The sequence below is a fragment of the Mesoplodon bidens genome, assembly GCF_964165515.1.
Source record: "Mesoplodon bidens genome assembly, contig: HAP1_SCAFFOLD_123, whole genome shotgun sequence".
Taxonomy (NCBI): Eukaryota; Metazoa; Chordata; class Mammalia; order Artiodactyla; family Ziphiidae; genus Mesoplodon; species Mesoplodon bidens.
Genome location: NW_027672190.1, coordinates 752 through 21,559, shown reverse-complemented (window position 1 = coordinate 21,559; position 20,808 = coordinate 752). Strand labels below are relative to the sequence as shown.

General features: G+C 40.4%; 1 protein-coding gene across 1 annotated transcript; it reads right to left on the bottom strand.

Moving 5' to 3' along the window:
• Nucleotides 1–3,508: 3,508 nt before the first annotated feature.
• Nucleotides 3,509–20,498, bottom strand: LOC308610491 (putative helicase senataxin; the record flags this gene model as incomplete). The annotated part of the gene is made up of 8 exons (XM_081259607.1): nucleotides 3,509–3,677; nucleotides 5,365–5,457; nucleotides 6,079–6,266; nucleotides 10,804–10,953; nucleotides 12,651–12,722; nucleotides 13,921–14,036; nucleotides 14,150–14,174; nucleotides 20,331–20,498. Coding segments are annotated over 8 exons (981 nt in total), but the record flags the coding sequence as incomplete, so codon positions are not given.
• Between the last annotated feature and the right edge of the window lie 310 nt (nucleotides 20,499–20,808).

The following is a 20,808-nucleotide window of genomic DNA, read 5'->3' as shown; positions in this document are numbered from 1 at the left end:
CACAGTCTTTCTCACGACCCTGGAAGGCATCCACGGTATCTACTTCTGCTGGCCTATTTACGAAGAGAGAAACATATTTGCTGAAAAAAGATAATTATTAAATATACATATTTATACAGTAGTATTTCTTACTTTTGTAGTGCTATCTTTTAAAACTGGAGTAGAATTCACATAACACAGAATTCACCATTTTAAAGCACACCATTTGGTGGTGTTGAGTCCATTCACTACAGTGTGCAGTCATCACCGCTATCTAATTTCATAGCATGTCCATCACCCAGGAGAGAAGCCCTGTGCCTATCAGCCATCAGTCTCTATCTCCCCCTCCCCAGGCCCTGGCAACCACTAATCTACTGTCTGTCTCTATGGACTTTTCTACATGGGAAATTTCATATAAATGGAATCATAAAATATGGGACCTTTTGTGTTGGGCTTCCTTCACCTAGCATAATGTTTTCAAGGTTCATCCGTGTCGTAGACTGGTAACAGTACTTCATTCCTTCCACGACTGACTATTCGCTTGTACAGATACACAATTTACTTCTTACCTAGGTACCATTTTGGGACATTTGGGTTGTTTCCACTTTTTGACTATCATGAATAATGCTGCTACGAACATTCATGTACAAGCTTTTGTGTGAACCCTTTCTCAATTCTTTCAGGTATGTACCTAGGAGTGGAATTGCTGGGTCACGTGGTAATTCTATGTTCAACTTTAGGAGGAACTGCCAAACTGTTTTCTGCAGTTTCTCATCAGCAATGTGTAAGTATTCTAATTTCTCCACATCCCTTCCAAAACTTGTTATTGTTTTTTTTTTTTTTTTTTTTTTTGTAATGATAGTCATCTTGGTAGGTGTGAAATGATATCTCCTCACTGTGGTTTTGATCTGCATTTCCCTCATGACAAATGATGTGGAGCAGCTTTTCATGTGCCTGTTGGATTTCTGTTTATCTTCTTTTGAGAAATGCTCTTCACATCCGTTGCCCGCTTAAAAAGTTAGATTATCATTTTATTAAGTTGTATGAGTTCTTTATATATGCTGGATATGACTTGTCAGATAAATATTTTGCAAGTATTTTCTCCCACTCTGTGTGTTGTCTTTTCACTCTTTTGATAGTGTGTCCTTTGAAACATAAGTTTTTAATTTTTATGAAGGCCAATTTACTTCTCCTATGGTTACTGGTGCCTGGGTATCATATCTAAGAATCTGTTGCCTAATCTGAGGTCATATAAATTTACCTTTGTTTCCTTGTAAGTTTTATAGTTTTGTCTCTTAGACTCAGAGCACTCATTCATTTTGAGTTAATTACTCTATACAGTGTGAGATGGGGGTCTAAATTCATTCTTTTGCGGGTGGATATCCAGTTATTCCAGCACCATTTGTTGAAAAACTATTATTTCCCCAATGAGTAGGCTTGGCACCCTTGTTGAGTATCAACTGGCCATGAATGTATGGACTGATTTCTGGAATCTCACTTCTATTCTATTGGTCTATATATGTCTACCCTTATGACAGTACCAGTGTTGATAGCTTTGTAGTAAATTTTGAAAGAGGGAAGTGTGAGCCCTCCAACACTGTTCTCTGTCAAGCTATTTAGGGTCTCTTGCACTTCCATGTGAATTTTAGAATAAGCTTGTCCATTTCTGTAAAAGAAGGTAGCTGGAATTTTGACAGAGGTAACAATGAATCTGTAGATCAACCTGGGGAATGGTGCCCTCTTAACAATATTAAGTCTTCCGATCCATGGACATGAAATGTCTTTACATTTATCTAGTACTTTAAATTCTTTCAACAACGTTTTGTCCTTCTGTGTATGAGCTCACACTTCTTTGGTTACATTTACTCCGAAGTATTTTGTTCTTTATGATGCTAGTGTAAATGGAATTTTAAGAAATTTTCCTTTTCAGACTTCTCTAGAGTGTAAAGAAATACAACTGATTTTTGTATACTGATCTTGTACCTTACAACTCTGCTGAACTTGTTTATAAGGACCAGTCGTTTGCATAGATTTTTTTAGGTTTTTCTAGATGTAAGAGTATGCTCTTTGTTTTTTTTTGTTGTTGTTGTTAGCTTTTTGCGTGTGTTTTTTTGTTTGTTTGTTTGTTTTTGGATTTTTTGTGGCCACACAGCATGCAGGATCTTAGTTCCCTGACCAGGGATCAAACCCATGCCCCCTGCAGTGGAAGCATGGTGTCTTAACCACTGGACCACCAGGCAAGTCCCAGATTATGCCATTTGTTAAGAGACACTTTTACTTCTTCTTTTCCAATATGGATGCCATTTATTTCCTTTTCTTGCTTAATTGCTCTGCATAGAACTTCTAATACAGTGCTGCACAGAAGTAGTGCAAGTAGAGAGAGTAGAGAGTGGCATCCTTCCTCATCATAGGGGGAAAGCTTTCAATCTTAGCATCAAGTATGATGTGTTAGCTGTGGGTTTTTCATAGATGCTCTTTATTAGGTTGAGGAAGTTCCCTTCTCTTCCTAGTTTGTTGAGTATCTTTATCATGAAAGGTTACTGCATTCAGTCACATGTCTTTTCCACATTTATTCAGATGATCACCATCATGTGGGGTTTCCCCCTTTAATACGGTATATCACACTGACTGATTTTCATATGTTGAACCAACCTTGCATTCCTGAGATAAATTCCACTTGGCTGTGGTAAATAATCCTTTTAATATGCTGTTGAGTTCAGCTGCCATTATTTTGTTGAGAACTTCTGCATCCATATTCATAAAGGATATTGGTCCATAGTTTTCTTTTCTGGTGATGTCTCCATGGCTTTGGTATCAGGGTAATAATGGCCCCATAAAATGAGTTAGAAAGTGTTCCCTTCTATTTTTTGGAAGCATTTGCATAGGACTGGTGCTAATTCTTAATGTTGGACAGAATTCACCTGTGAAGCCTGATCCTCTGTTTTTCTCTGTTGGAAAGTGATTACTAACTCACTCTTTTTACATTTAATAGGTCTATCCAAAGTTTCTGGCTTTTCCTAGAGTCAATTTTGGTACTTTGTGTGTTTCTAGGTGCAGAAACTTTTGAGTTAATGGATTTCTAATATTTAATTTTTTATTTTACTGTTGAGGTATAAAGGAGACAAAAACATGATCTTCACCCTATACATGAAGGCACTAAAAGGGTTAAATAATTTATTGTAAGTGAAAATGTGAATACATGATTCTCAGTAGAGTTAGAATTCAGATAACAAGTCATCCAACTAAAGGTAAAGGCCTGAAGAATTTCTCAGTCACTTCCATTGTCAAGTGTAACGGTGATGACATTTGAACTGGCAGGAGGCACTCCATCTGCAGGGGCTACACGTGTAACCACACTCCCTCCCAGCACAAGTCTATGGAGCCAGGGTCCTAGTCTCCTTGTTCTATACTACCAGGGTCTAAGACCACTCCCTAGAGTTAAGTTTCCTTTGCTTCTTTCCTTCTATCCCCTCTTTCTTCTTTTTAATTCAACAGAAAAACTCAAAATATCTGTAAAAATAGAGATGCCTCACCCTTTTGTATCAAACTCTTTGTCCAAATCCTTCTGAATCATCGTCTTCTGAGCCTTGTAATGGGTTATTATGCCAATGTTTCGGAAAGTAACATCCCTTCTTCTGTCTTTCATAAGTTTAATTATTTCCATTACCAGTTTTATTTCTTGAACATTTACATATGAGCTAAATAAGATGAAAACAAAAAAATACAACACATCAAAACTAATAGCAGTCCAATTGCTAAGTTAAGTTCCACTTGGTTTTCCACTACAGTAAAGGGTACATAGGTAGGTTTCATCTTTATTCAGTCAGCAGTGATTCAAAGAGGCTGTTATAATGACCATTAATATTGTACATATGAATAAATATAAAAATAACTGCCCAGTGAAACACAAAGTTGTAGGAGAGAAAAGTGGTTCGAGTTACGTGATGTTAAGGCACCAGTTTCTTCACTTATTAAAACAGGGATAGCCACAGTGAGAACGAAAGTATTCATAATAATAATGAAGATATGACTAATGAATAGCTAACATTAAGGATTGACTATCTTCCCAACACTGAGAAAAGTGCTTCAGATGTACTACCTTCCTGCATTCCCCACCACAGGTCATGCAGATCATGCACCACATGACCGAGAGAATGGCAGCCACACGGACTAAATGTGACCCGGCTCCCAGAGATGAACAAACACGGGGCCCTACAGCAGGATCACGTCCTCTGTCCTTGCTGGCCTCATCCTGCACTCCCAACTCATCTCCTGAACTACAATGCGTTCCCTCATCACCATACCAAATGCAACATGTGTGCACACTGGGGGATGCCCTGCACGCGCAACTTTATTCCCGAGGCTACCTTATCTGTCTCACTTTAAAGCCTTAAATATTCACTATTCTAATTTCAAGACTTACTATACGGACAAGCCAGTCAGCTAGCTTTCTTTTCCATACCTGAAAGCTTTATTTGGTCACCTCTCAGGCCAACTCTCTTCCCGTGAACATCCATCTCCATAATACTTATGCGGTAAACTCTCAATCCCCTGCTCCATTCCAACAGACCCCACTACAACTTCCACAGTCCCTCTGGAATAGCAACCCCCCAGCCAACTGCTCCGTATTTCTAACTTCTTCACTGAGGGGCCCCTCCTTCCACCACTATTAACTAATATCTTATTCTCATGGAGGACACCACTTGCTTTGCAGCTCTCTCTTGACACAGAGGTGGAATTTCTATTTCTTCATACGTCATGATGCAGGGGTGGCATTTCTATCTGTGCTAACAAATGCAGCCTCCGGGCTCCTCCTCCTTTATTCTCTCACAAGAAGCCCCGGCTCCTCTGAGGTGCTTGCTAATTAGCAACCACTGCTCCTTTTGTGCTGTCATTCACAAACCACCTGATTCACAATCCAACATGCTGGAAGTATTGCCCACCCTCTGCCTCACACCTTGATTCAACTGTATCTGTACTTATCCGTCACAATACTTAACCCAACTGGAACCATTAATCACCACGGTGATGGCCTGGTTAATGTCTGTCTCGCCTGTTGGACCACAGCAGCCTTGCACTGGGGCCACGTCTGTTTTACTCACAGCTGGGATCTCAGCATGGATCTACTGAAGTGCTGACCGCATTTTAGGTAACATAACCCCCATTACCCAGTTAAGAAAAAAAAAATCAAGACTGAAATATATAAAGACATCAGTAATTTATGATTGAAAAGGTGAAGTTATCAACCCAGCTAAAAGAAAATGATTGTGCACTGGCACTAGGCAGAGAGATTTATATGGAAAGTATTTTGAATTTAAATATGAACAGAAACAATACAAAAATTCTGGGACCATCAGTGGGGACTGAAGAAAAAGGAGAACTTACTCATTATCCCGCTTTTCTGAACCATCTTCAACATCAAACACGAGGTAGGGTTGAAATGGCCAGTCAGATGAACACCGAATGGTCTCTGTCATTCTACAAAAGAGCAGCCACCATTTAGAATGCAAGTCAAATTACAAGAGAAAATGTTTTAGAATTATTATTACTATTTGTTCTTTCTGTGGAAGAGAGCAAGGGAAAGTTAAGAGGACAAGAAGGACCTTCTTTTTAAATAAAATTAAATACTTGTAAATAACATATTTTAGTGAGAGGTAGCAGGTGAATTTCATTTCTATTCTAGTACTAGGGAGAATGACCCATGTAAATTAAAATATAACAATCATGATTGGAAAGTTACTCATAATACAGTAAGTGAAAAAAGCATGCTACAGTATACTATGTAGAGCATGGTGTGCTTTTTTCCTCCAAAAAAAAGGAGAAAAAGTAAAAAAAAAAGATGTGCATAGTACAAGGACTGGAAGTAGATATAACAAAATGTTACCAGTGATTACTTCTGGGTAGTATCAATAGGGGTTGGGTTTATCCCTTTCTTTTCATTTATCTGCATTTGCTACAATCAATAGGACTTTTGTAATTAAAATTATTAAACCTTTGTGTTTTTAATAACAAGACCTAAAAGCACAACAAAAGAGCTATTCTTCCTAAGCAGCCAAACCTACAAATAAAACAGGTGAACATGCAATGAACAGAGCTCACCTATTTGTTTTCAAGTTCCTGTTATAAATGTAATTAGAAGGGAAGAGACATATGTCTGGGTGCATCCTGTACTGAATGGTGAGCTGTAAGACAGGCAGCCTGCCAATCACGTTGTGCTCCACGTTCTCTTCCAGAAGGTTGTAGAAGCGGGCCATCATCGACTGGTCATAGCCATACTCCTGGGCCTTCTGAAAGGAGGAAAACAAAACAATAATCTGCAAGAATTCATGTGTACTTTTCCCACTATTAAAAAAAAAAATCACTGACCTCTCAAATATACAAGGTATTACCAACAACCAAAGATTCAGAGAGAGAAGATATTTCCGACTCCAGCCCTAGAAAAGCCATGTAGCTTGACTACAAAAGTTAAGGTATTTTCCCCTTATTTAGAAAACCCACATACTGCTTATGAACGAGATGTGATCTTGTGAATGACCACAACTCTCGCTATTTTATAGGTGCTAACAGGGGTCCCCTGAAAGAATCAATGATAAAAGCAGCAAAGAACTGTAACCCAGATTTTAACAATTATTTCTGGGCTATGCTATCACAACTAGAAATAATGAATGCCATTGTAAATAAGCCTCTGAAAGACCACTTTCTTCATCCATCCATCATATACCAAGCAGCTAAAATTTCGGGTGCTGACAGTCTACAGTGAAGATCAAATGTCACAGAGCTTACATTCTAGTGGAGGACACAGGCAACTAAGTTGATTTCATAAATCCAAGAAAGGGTTACAAACCTGTGATCTGAAACACAGTGACTTAATTGACAAACGAAGAAAACTGTCTTAATGTTATCACGGTCGTGCCTCGGGATATACTTTTCAATGGTAGCATCATATCAAGATTCAAAAAGTATTACGTCTTAAATAATCTAGAAGCAAAAAATGTGCTCTGGAAAACCCACTAGGATGATGCAATCTTTATGAGTGACGTTGACAATATGAGCGTTGAAGATGTATGTGCAAAGTTTTAATAAACCTGTTTCACAAACTATCAGAGTGGAGAAAACAGGCGTTACTTCTTATTTATACTAGTTATATATGTGATTATTTACATATGTGATATTAAATAGGTTTGTATAATTAAAGAGAATATTTTTAGTAGACATTTGGCAATTTCATTTATACCCCCCAAAGTTTATCTATTCAAGTTAGCTAAAAAACCTCATTTATTTCACTCTGTGAAAAAAGAAAGAGGTTTATATGAGGTAACACATCTACTTCCAGAAAAAAAAACTGAGTCCTTCCTACAAAATGATGGAGATTTTTATGTTTTGACATGAACATATATCCCTGATCTATTTACTGACTGGAAAAAAAGGTAATTTGGTACAGACTGATTCTTCCACCTTTAAACAAGGTCAAAACCTACATACAGGGCTTCCCTGGTGGCACAGTGGTTGAGAGTCTGCCTGCCAATGCAGGACCCAAGGGTTCGAGCCCTGGTCTGGGAAGATCCCACATGCCACGGAGCAGCTGGCCCCATGAGCCACAATTACTGAGCCTGCGCGTCTGGAGCCTGTGCTCCGCAACAAGAGAGGCCGCGATAGTGAAAGGCCCGCGCACCGTGATGTCGAGTGGCCCACACTTGCCACAACTAGAGAAAGCCCTCACACAGAAACGAAGATCCAACACAGCCATAAATTAAAAAAAAAAACCTACATACATATACACAAATTTATACATTCCCTATAGCCATCTGACATTCTGAATCTAGTAACTTATTTACTGTCTGTTACCCACTAGAATGTCAGCTTCATGAGGGCGAGGATTTTTTTTCTGTTTGTGGTATGCGGGCCTCTCACTGTTGTGGCCTCTCCCGCTGCGGAGCACAGGCTCCGGACACGCAGCCTCAGCAGTCATGGCTCAGCCGCTCCGTGGCTTGTGGGATCTTCCCGGACTGGGACACGAACCCGTGTCCCCTGCATCGGCAGGCGGACTCTCAACCACTGTGCCACCAGGGAAGCCAGAGGCCAGGGATTTTTGTCAATTTTCGTCACTGTCATGACGCCAGAACTTAAAAACAGTGCTTGAATTAGGCTGGCACTCAATGAACACAGACTGAAAAAAAGTCAACACACACATGCCCACAAACTGTTCAAATACTCACTAAACTGTTCATAGTACTTATCCCTAGGGTTAGAAAGGCATGCTGAGAAAATTAACTTTGTAATTATTTTCTGAATCTTCTCAATAAGCCTCTATTATTTTTGCAACAATAAGAAAAGCCCAAATGGATTTTTCTCATTTCTGCTGTTTTTAATCAATCACCAAAGGAGACAGTGAAGTTGAGGCCTATCGACAACCCTTTTCACTAACCACGTGCTAAGGCCCTTCAGGAAGTTAAATCAGTAGGTTTCTGAAATACTGCAACTATTCAAGGAATGCAGGGCAGAGCTGGCTCCTCCTAGGTCTCCACAAGCAGAACCCCCCACAGCAGCTCTGTCCTATGGACAAGGTTTTCACTCAGGGACATGGGCGCTCCTAGGCTACTCCCTTGAACAGTCACGCACGAGTGTTCAGACGTCAAAGAACTGCACTATCATTTTGATGATTCCAAAGTCAAAAACAATACTAACCAAAAAAACCTGCTTTCTTTCCATAACGTAACAGAAATGCTGTGAAAATGGTCTGTTCTCTGGGACAGTTTATGCAGCCACTACTCTATATTTGTACAAATAATCTATGTATCAGTAAAATGCTCAAATTTCATTAAACTTCAAAACCGTCATCTAGACCTATGAAGATTACCCAAAACATCTGAATCCTGATTCTGCTGTGCATTTCTAGGAGCCATCTTTAGTGAGATTTAAGAAACGAAGTGAAGGGAACCACAACTTTGGTGCTCATCTTCCCACAAGCACAGCCCACAACCTCTTTCCTTTCACCACCTTCCCTTTCAGAGGATGTGAGGGACACCGGCATTTTCCTGTGCTATAGGATACAGAATCCTAAAATTGAAAACGTTACTGTAAGAATAATTTCTCTTTATACTGTTTTCCTCAAATTTGCACATATTGAAAGATAAATCAGGAGGTTGGATTCTATTCCCTGCTTTTAAAGTTTTTCTTTTATTATTGTTTTGGTGTTTATGTTACTAAAATAAATCAGATACAGCCCTTAGAACAGCTGCACACTGCCTTTCCCAAAGGAGCAGCCCACTGCACATGGGACATCCTCCTCCTAAACTTCTGGTCTGTGACACTCACACTGCTCCTGTCACACACACATTAGCACATTATGAACAAAGGAGCATTTCCGGAGACTTTCACTATGAAGGCTCTCAACAGTGGTTCTCTTTTCTCAGCCATTCCCTATTTATCCTTGCAAATAAGAGATGATGATCCAAGAAAGACCGCCCCACCGCCCAAAACAAAAAAAAAAAAACAAACAAGCCCCTTCCACTTTAAAGCAACACGAATGTGAAAAAACATACCATAGAAATGACTGTGGGAGGGAGCTGCTTAGGATCTCCTACAAGGATGAGCTTGTTGCAACGATGTATGAGTGGAGTAAGAGTTTCAACCTCACAAGACTGTCCGGCCTTGGTAAGAGAGTACAGAATGGAGACATAATCAGAATTATCTCTATTATTTATTTATCCATATACAGTCTATCCAATTCACAAGTGTCCTAACCATTCAGAAACATACACTTTCTCCTTCTGCACCAAAGATCAAAAATAAGAACTTCCTTTGGTTAGAAAACAAAACAACAAAAACGTTCTAAACGCCGAAGCGGGGGAAAAAAACCCACACACGTTTTGAAGTCAGCCACCACTCAGGTGCCACTACCACCTGGGAAGCAGCCCATAAGCAAGAAGGGCCATGTCATGTCCCCAGTTTGTCTTCTTTGTCCCTGCTGGGCACATGCCTGGGGGGACTGTGTGTCTGTGTGCCCCACCCCCTCTCTCTTCCTTGCTCCTCAGTAGGCCGCTTCAGTTGCAAGACTCAAGCTTCTTTTCAATTCAATGACATTTCCTTCAATTATTTCATCACTTCCATCTTTTCTATTCCTTCGTTTTGGTGAATACTGGATCTTGGATCTCCTGGATGGGTTCTCTGTACCTCATTTTCCATCTCTTTTGTCTTCTGGCTCTACATTCTGGCAAACAGTAGGTACCCAATAAATGTTTGCTCAATGAATGAAGTAGAAATAAAGATGTTAGCTGAAAATACGGTGGCTCAGAGCTGTCCAGAGTTATATTAAAAATGCTTCAAAAGGTCACCAGAGGGCTTCCCTGGTGGCACAGTGGTTGAGAGTCCGCCTGCCGATGCAGGGGACACGGGCTCGTGCCCCGGTCCGGGAAGATCCCACATGCCGCGGAGCAGCTGGGCCCATGAGCCATGGCCGCTGAGCCTGTGCGTCCAGAGACTGTGCACCACAACGGGAGAGGACACAACAGTGAGAGGGCCACGTACCGCAAAAAAAAAAAAAAAAAAGGTAACCAGAGATATCCCAAGCAGGAGCTAGAATAATCCTTGGGAGGGATTTTATGAAGAACAATCAGGAATCTCTAAGACTGCAGTCCCGATACTGAAAAAGAAATTTTCATCGTGGTGGGTCATTAGCAGCGTATTTCAACATAAGAGAATACATATGTAATGGCAGGTCAAAATCAGATGCAAAGACCACTTTGTCAACATCTCGGCAGCCACTCTTCATCTAAGACTTACTCCTTACTCCTAGCAAAGCTGTATGGCCGACTGCTTACTGACCTCATCAACAATGACACAACTAAAGGGGACACCCCCTTGCCCACGGAAAGCAGCCTCGAGCAGCAAACCACCACTCGTGCTCAGTGTGCAGCAGATGATGTGGGACTCTAAGATGATGATGTTCTGTGTCTTTTGTGGGCATCCTTGAACCTAAGAGAATAAAAGTTCATCAACATTCAGTTGTATATAAATTCTTAACTACACTTATTATGTGGCAGAATAATGTCTAGTAAATGTTAGGTAGGAACCTCAAGCCTAGAAAAGAGAAGAAACATTCAAGATAATCAGAAGCCACCAGAAAGAACACTTTGCAGTGGAGTCTAATCTCAGAACATGAGTTAATAATAAGCACATTAAGAAAAATTTATTCAGGTTTAATTTGGTCGAAGTGGATTACAATTCTTACAGCCTGACGTATGAGGGAAGGTATCAGAATAAGCAAAGATTAAGTAATTCTACTGAGTTGTGAAGCAATTATCTGAGTAAAACCAGGATCAGAACTAAGCCTGAACATACACTTTGCTGTTAGTTTTTAAGTATGTAATATTGTTCTTTTATAAGGGATAGTACCAACAAAAACGCCTGTGAAACTGACAAGCATTCTAGTTCCACAGTGGAATCCAACAACCTTGGTCCAGACTATAATGGAATAAACTGTGATGGAGACTAACAGTATGAATGACACCTCACAATGCATATCATTCAGTGTTCAAATTAATAAACTAGTACTCTCATCATAGATTCAGGTAGCCTATCTCCCCTCCTGAAAAAGCTGTCGTGAATCATCCCTGAACATGTGATAGATTCAACCATGGAGGCCAAGGCATGTATGTGAAGAGAGGGTGGCAACTGTGGCCTTCTGGTGCTCACATGTTAACTGTCACATACCTCTCCTCTCAGCTATCTAATGAGTAAAACTGCCAAGGACAATTAATTTAATGGCCCACAGAACAATGTGATCAGCGGCAAAAACCATAATACAGGTAAACATGGACTTCATCCTTAAATGTGGGAAGATTAATTTTGGGCTCAGCTTAAAGTTTTAATAAAAAGCTTTCCACATAACTTTTGATTTAAATAAACAAACTGCTAGTGGAAATACACATTAAGTTCAATTATATTTATTTAGCCACACAGAGAAGGTCAATAATACATTCAAGAGGAAAACCACAGCTCAAAAATACAAATACCATTACCGGTTGAGTATTACCCTCTCTTTCCCTGACCGCCAATTCATTTCATTAAGGGCTGCATGCTGGTGATGGGGTACACACCTGGCTCATTCTAGCTTTGACCAATATAAATGTTAGTTGATATTTTTATATCCAAAGAAAACTGGGAAAAGTTATACATGTTATAGAAGGATTTTTTGTGATCAGAAACAAGGAAAAGGAGTGTATGCTTTCAGCCAAAAACTGAGAAAAAAGGTGCTTATATTTCTTGGGCCACATCCCAGCCACTGTCACTCTACCTGAATTCAGATGTGTATTTTTTTTTCCTGTATCTTCAAATAGTTACTTATTTATTTATTTATTTGGCTACGCTGGGTCTTAGTTGTGGCATGTGGGATCTTCCCGGCAGCGTGTGGGATCTTTTAGTTGCAGCATGAGGGATCTTTTAGTTGTAGCATGCGGGCTCTTAGTTGCAGCACATGGGATCTAGTTCCCTGACCAGGAATCACACCCACACCCCCTGCAATGGAAGCAGAGTCCTAACCACTGGACAGCCAGGGAATTCCCCCAAATTTTTAAATGTAATTGAGAAAAGACCACAGGTTGTCTGAACTATTTCATAATTTTAAAAAAGGAAAAGTAATACCAGTAAAGTGCTACCGGTGAACTACTTACCTCTTTAATTTTAGAAGAAAGCTCCTGCCTTTCTTGTGAAACTTTGGCCATTTTTTCATCTAATTCTTGCCTCTGGAAAAAATCAGAATGCCATCATTAAAATTAAATTAAGCATTTTAAAATGCTTTCCAATGGACTGCCTCACATTTCAAAAGGGTGAGCCAGTACTTTACCAATGAAAAACTGATTCACCCAGTGTGTTTTCTCTATACCAGTCTTTCTGTATTGCTGTGTGTCAGAGTTTAGCTAAGCTACTCCATGGTACTGATGCCCTGGCATCCATTTTGTTTGGCCAAGCAGCCTGCAGAGACCCCAAACTAACACTAGGCCCCTTCACACACATGCACGCCCTAGATGGCAGCCCGTGGAGTCACCGGCCCACCAGCCAACATAAGCTCTTGTGATCAGCAGTCTCCTCTGCCATCCAGTGCCTTCCCCTTATATGCCCTTTAGATAAGAGACCCTCTAAGCTACTTACCAAAACCCTGCTCTTTCAGTTAAAATTGGCCAATCCAGCCCTAGCCTGGGAACCCCAAAGTACTCCACGCATGGACTCTGATAATGACATGTGCGCCAGGGCCTGCCTCTCTCTGTCTGCACTCTCCCTTGACCTGCCTGTCATGCCCCACGAGACATGCCTTATACCTTCCTCAAGACCTGTGAAAATAAACTTCTCTATTTCGCTTTCTCTTGTGGTCTGTTTTTAAACATCAGCTCATTGTCCAGCAACCCGACAACCAGCACCCCATGCTTCAATCAGTAGGTGCTAATTTGATAAATTCTTTTATTTTTTGTGGCAACCCTGTGCAGCATGAGGGATGCTCATGAGGAACTAGGGTTCCCTGATCAGGGATCGAACCTGAGCTCCCTTCAGTGTAAGTGCAGATTCTTAACCACTGGACCACCAGGGAAGTCCAATAAATTCTTAATAGTGTGTATGATTCAGTTCTGTTCAGAGTACTGCAGGTATGCTTTCTGCTTAAGCAGGCCAACCCTTGGGGCATCACTTACGTGTTATCTACTCTGCCTTCATGCTATTAACAGTGGCGTTCAGTGGCTAAAACAGACTGCACGTGGCCTGCAAAGTCTGAAATACTTACTATCTTGTTCTTTTAAAAAAAGGTTAACCCCGAATGTAAGGCATACCATCTCTGTGTACATTTTTGTACACAAATTATGCTATTCCACAATGAAAGAATGGCATCAAATACTCACCAACTAGTTTATCTATGAGCTTTTAAAAAACACTGATCAAGACATGTTTAGATACCTGTAGTTCCCTTCCACCTCGGCATAAAGCACGCTGGCGAGAAAGTTCATCTAGTTGATGATCTAGAAATTCCTTTCTTCTGTGAATCTCATGAATATGAAAAGGTAAGTCTTTTTCTTTAAAAAAAAAGATAAAAAGCTGTTGATTCTAACAAATACACACATATGCATACAAATGAGAAGGAAAACTAGCTTTCAAAACTAGACTACTTCTAGGGTCTCCAAATTACCTTTAATGCCCATGCCATTTTCTACCTACAAAAAGAAACAGAAATCAATTTATATATACCTTTATTCAGTACTTACTCATTCTGTGGTTAACTTGGCTCTCCAAACTGAATTTTAGGACCTCAGTATTAATACACTTTTCTGGACCTAGACGTACTAAATTTATATCTCCACAGTTTCCTGTTGATAGAAGTCACACTTAGAGGTTAATAAGAATGCTGTCAATTTCTGTACATAATAATTATTTCTAAGCAAATATATTAACAATCAGAGAAAGGAGCTAACATGAACTATTAATCAACCAAATACCTGGAACTGCGCTAGAGGTTCCACACACATTCTTTTAGATTTGCTTCATAAGAATCCTATAAGGCAAGGATTTATTTCCACCTAATAAAAGCTACTGAGGTTGCACAAGCAGTACACTGCAGAGTTGAGATTCTATTACACTAATGCTTCTCAAACTATGTTCTATACATCACTCCATGGTAAAATGTATTTGGGAAATGGCGAGTGAAAATAAAACAAATTTCTTGACCATAGGATATTTCGAAGATGAAGACTTTTCTCTATTAATGCAGGTCTGAATTCCCCAAACAGAATCTTACAGGACCATCAAATGCTTTTCTGCAGAATAGTGAGAACCACGGTTTTGAAACACTGTTCCACATCACAATGCCACTCCAGGATCTAAGGGACACAAGATGCTGGAAATTCTGGAATATGGTAATTCCAAAAACTGTCAGCATCATTTAACTGGTTTATTAACCACATTTTAATTTTAGGTTAGCACATTTCAGATATTATTTAATCTAAAAGTCTCCCACTGCTTCACTGAACTACTAAACTATAGCAATCATGCAGCGTTTATTAGCACTTATCCCAATCTGACACATCACATACTTGTTTGCTATCTCCTTCCACTGAATCCAAGTCCCATAAGAACCAGGTTTTGTTTTGGTCACAGCCTAGAAGCGCAGCTGGCACGTAAGTACAATAAACATACACTGAATGAATAAATGAACTCATTATACAGCTGTTCACACATATTTTTGTTCCTAGTTCAGCTCATTCTTCTAAAATTTGAAGCCATCTTCTCTGACCAACATTTACTTGAAGGTGTCAAAATTGCTAACTTGTGTTTCTACCAGAAAGGTGGATGAGATTTATAGCCACTATAAGCATCTAAAAATGCTCCAGAAATTAAAACAGACATCCTTTAAATTGCAGGGTGAGCTCAGAAGGATGTAAGAGAAATTCCTAGGGGCCAAAAACAAAGAGAAAGGTGAAAAACAGAGGTGAAAGCCCCTGAGCTGCTGTGGCTTCCCTGGAGGGAACAGGGTGAGGGCTGGTCACTCTCTAGATGCTTAGGTGTTTGTTTTTTCATTTACATACAATCAAATGCAGAGATTTAAAAATCCTTAGTTCTACAGAGTTTGACAAATATCTACATCAGCAAAACTACCATTCCAATCAACATATAGAAATTGTATAATGGGGGCTTGGATTTTAACGTCCACTAGAAAGCAAGAGGGCATGGAAGAGGTGGAGGGATGAAAACGACATGAATCTATCTTGGCCTGGGCTTAGCTGGGAAAAAAAACTCTCTTCTAGGACTTTCCAACTATAGGCCCATGCCACATGTGGACTTAGAGCCTAAACACATAATACAGAGAATGACAAAGGTGACCCAACCAAAATACAGTTGAGATTTTAAAAATGAGAATACAGTGAACAATGTTATACCAATATATTTGAAAACCTAAGGTGACGTGGAGATTCTTCTTGAATAATATGAATTAGCAAAACTCACTCAAATGTAGAAAACTTGAATAAACCAACAATTAAAGACATTCAGCACACAGAAACTTACCCATCTGTCAAAAAACAGACAAAAAACAAACAAACAAGAAGCCCCCCAAAAGACAACACTAAAAACAAATTAACCTTCAAGTAACAGGTAATTCCCTGTCATATATGAAACATCCCAAATAAATGTCTGTATAAATTCTTTTTTTTTTTTTTTTTTTTTTTGTGGTTCACGGGCCTCTTACTGCTCTGGCCTCTCCCATTGTGGAGCACAGGCTCCAGACGCACAGGCTCAGCCGCCATGGCTTATGGGCCCAGCCTCTCTGTGGCACGTGGGATCCTCCCGGACCAGGGCACGAACACATGTCCTCTGCATCGGCAGGCAGACTCTCAACCACTACGGCACCAGGGAAGCCCTGTATAACTTCATTTTTAAAGTCTGTATAACTTCAATACTAAAACCAAAGATATGACAAAGAAAAATTATAGGCTGCCGTCAGTTAAAAAAATCAATAGCAATCCAGCAATGTGGTAAAAAAATCATACTACACAACCAAGCAGACCTTATTCTAGGAATCAAAGATATTTTCAAATTAGTAAAGCATTGTAGGGAATTCCCTGGCAGTCCAGTGGTTAGGACTCGGCACTTTCACTGCCATGGGCCTGGTTTCAAACCCTGGTCGGGGAACTCAGATCCCTTAAGCCTCGGGGTATGGAAAGAAAGAAGAAAAGAAAGAAAAGAAAAGGGGCTTCCCTGGTTGCGCAGTGGTTGAGAGTCTGCCTGCCGATGCAGGGGACAGAGGTTCGTGCCCCAGTCCGGGAAGATCCCATATGCCGTGGAGCGGCTAGGCCCGGGAGCCATGGCCACTGAGCCTGCGCGTCCAGACCCTGTGCTCCACAACGGGAGAGGCCACAACAGTGAGAGGCCAGCGTACCACACACAAAAAAAAAAAAAGGAAAGGAAAAGAAAGAAAAGAAAGAATGAAAGAAAGAAAGAAAGAAAAGAAAAGCAGAATTCCCTGGTTAGGACTCTGTGCTTGCACTGCCATATGGTGAGGGGGAGGGGTATATGAATGAAAAAAATCTGCATGCAGTAAAATTCAACACCCATTCATTAAAAAACTCTAATTAGGTGGGGACTTTTTTAACCTGATAAAAGCGTATATACCAAACCCCAGGAACAAACATCACACTTAATGGTGAGATGTCCAAGGTATTTCTGTAAAGGACACCCAGGACCACTGGACATAGTGAAAAGAAGCAAAAATGAAAGTACTGAATAAGAAGAAAAAAGCCGTCTTTACTGACAAGAGATGTCATTTTCTCTCTAACAAAAATATTAAAAATCCAACCTAGACACTACACTTGTGCCACCTTCGTCCCAGCCTTCTCGTGTTGTCAGCCCACACCTGAAAAAGGGCTTATTACCCTCCCTCAGGGAAAGGAAAGTGAAAACCACGCGGGAACTGTTCTCGGTTGTATAATTTGATACAACTACTTTGGAGCAGAACCGGGCACTATCTAGAATCAGCACAAATCCTTCAACCCAGCATTCTCATTTCTAGGTATATATACACTAGACCAGTGTTTTTATAAACTCTTTTGACCGTGATCTATAGTATGAGGTACACTTCACATTGAAAGCCAGCACACTGATACCTCACCAATAAAACAGGTTTCACAATACAATACTTTACCCCTCACTACCTACACTCTAATCTTTTCTGTTCTCTTCTGTTCTATCTTATCTTGTGTAAGTATGCTGGTTCTGATCTCCCTAAACTGATTTCACAATCCACTAACTGGTCACAAGCCACAGTGTGAAAGCACTGCCCTAGCAGCCTGTATGAATACTCAGGAGACGTGAGTAAGAACACAGTACTCCAGTGTACTCCCTTCAGCTGCTGTACAGTACAACACAATACAACTCAGTCACTGCAGTAAACGTTTTCATCCTGCACTGGAGAAACAGGCACAAGTACAGGAATTAAGTTTGAAATAACAAAAAAAAAAAAAAGGGAAAGAACTTACATTTCTATCAATGGATAACGAATGAACTGTGCACTCATAGATGAGACACCCTATAGCAGTTAACATGAATGACCGTATCCATATACAGCGATACATAAAGTCATAGTTCTCACAAACATAATGGTGAGTAGAAAAGTTGCCGTTCACAATGCATTTTCAGTTTTAAAAGCAAATGACCTCTAGATGTAGCTAATACATGTGCAATAAAAGGGGAAATATGTGTGATTCCTGCGAAGACAGACGACACATCCTGGCTGCTCCTGCAGCTGGTGTGGCCACGGGACTAAGTTCTGGCCAAAAGGAAATAAGCAGAGGTGCTACTGGCAGCGTCTCAGAACTTTCCTTAAAGCACAGCTAGTATATCTTTCCCTTTTTCCTTGCACTTGCTAGATGGGACTACTGGTGCTGGAGCAGCTGTTTCTGACCATGAGGTGCACTAGGGAGTGGGGGGGTCCCACGTAGTGCAGCAACAAGGTAGAAAGACCCTAGGTCTCTGAAGACTCGGAAGTAGAGTCATCACGCCAGTATCATCCCTCAGCTGCCCATCTCTGGGCTTCTGAGTAAGAAGGAAATAAACTTCTATCATAGTTAAGCCACTGTAGTTGGAGTGTCTATTATTTGAAGCCTAATTGAATCTTAACTGATTTAGGTCACTGCCAGGTAACATCAAGGAATATAAAATTTGCTTAGGGAAGATGAGATACATGTGCTTAGAAGAGCAGCCCGACCCAGAGCCATAACCACGCCACTCAGGATGGCTGGTGTGAGAGGAGGTGTTAAGGTTAAGTGCACAGAAATGACTTTACACATTCGCTCAAGCATTCCGAATCCTCGGTGGCAATGCTCTTCAATCTGTCAACTGTACTGAAAAGACTTGTCCCTGTGGTATACTTTACATCTCAACTCCTCAGCTTCTCCGCCTATAAAATGTAGATAGGTTATTTATTGCATGGCTCAGAGGATTACTCTGAGTACTGACACATAGTGAGCACTCGGTAACCATAAGTGATGACTGCTCTAGCTTTTGTGTCACTAAACATCTACTAAGTCCCAACTGAGTGCCAGGCACTGTTCCAGGCACGGGGGTTACTACAATGAACACATTTTTAAAAGCCCTTGCCTTGGTGGAGCTCGTTATATTCTAGCTAGACTGAACCATCCACGGTTCTCTGGCTTCTGGTCCTTTTTATGTACAGTAAGTTCCACCAGAGTCCTCTCCCCACTTCACTTCCTCATTGCTCTTCCAAGTTTCATCTTAGATATCATTTCCTCTAAAAGTCTTCCCTAACCCCTACACAACTGAATCAAGGGCTGCTCTAAGGTGTTTCAAACGGCACAGGGCCTGGCACAGAATAAATGCTCCAAAATATTCAGTAAACAAAGCAGTAAGTACACATGGGCCACAGCCTCAAGTAGAAAAAATGACCAGAACTGGCTTGCTCTTTGTCATTCAAAGTTACCACACTAAACACTGAAAACAAAAACAAATGAAAAGCCCACATAAGTATCATACCTAAAGGATTCTTCTTGTCTTTACACTTCTCGTTGAATTCAAGCATAATTTTTTTCGTAAGTTCATCAACAGCTGTATTGGAAGGTGCACACACAAGGACACGGTTTTGTTTGATTTTGGCATTGGAGTTCTCATCTGAATGCCCCCTCCTCTGGTTCGACAATTTGCAACAAATAAACAAACAAACAAAAAAAACAAACAATACTGATAAGCTCTATTGTGCAGTGTTATAGTTCTTCTCTACTGTCACATATATTTGAAAGTTCCCCTAATAAATAGTTAAAAGTAAATAAAAGCACCTACATCTTACACTGATGTTAAAAAATTACTCTGGCCGGGAATTCCCTGGCCAACGAGTGGTTAGGACGCAGTGCTCTTACTGCCAAGGGCCCAGGTTTGATCCCTGGTCGGGGAACTAAGATCCCACATGCCGCATGGTGTGCCCGAAAAAAAAAATAAATTACTCTGGCATAAAATCTAACTTCTCTGAGCCTTACCTTACTATCCACTTATTTTATTCAATGTTCAATCCAAAATGTAACCCAGGAATACATTCAAGATTGTCTCCTGGGATTAGCCGTGACCTATAATAAAGCCCGAAGACCACTATTCTAGCCCATAGAATTAGTTTCACACAAGATAACATTTTCTGTTCCTTTTATTTCTTATAACCTTCTCTACCTCTGCTACCGCTTTATCTGATATAGTTCCACACAGTATCCAAAAGATACACAGAAGTGAAGGGAAAAACACACTTTAGTACTTATTTACACGTTAAAGTAAAACAACATACTCAATTAAGGGCACAGATGCCCTCGTGCACACTCTACCTCTGTCAGTAGGCGGTACAGGAGGCCTACAATGGTTTTTGATTTTCCTGTCCCGGGTGGTCCATGAATCAGACAGATCTTGGCAACTGCTGGGGAGTGTTTCACCATGGCATATGCAGTTTCTATCGCTTTCTTTTGGTCTTCATTGAAATCTTTTAGGTAGGCAATCTATACAAAAGACACTAGTGAGAACGAGCGGTTCTTCCTGGGATGGCACAGGAGAGCGAGAGAGTGGAAGACATCTGTTTGAACTGCTGCTGACCTTTGTCAGACAGAAGCTTTGGTGATGATCAGGCAAAACCCCAAAATGACCCTTAATCTAAGAACCACTTTCACTACTGGAAAGAGCTACTGATGAGTCTACAGGCCTCAGTCCAACTACAACCACAACAACTATATTTTTATTTGTGATTCTTATAAAGATGATCACAATAAACTGTTTTGTACTTTTCTTCTTTTTATTCCGTGGTTCTTCCCA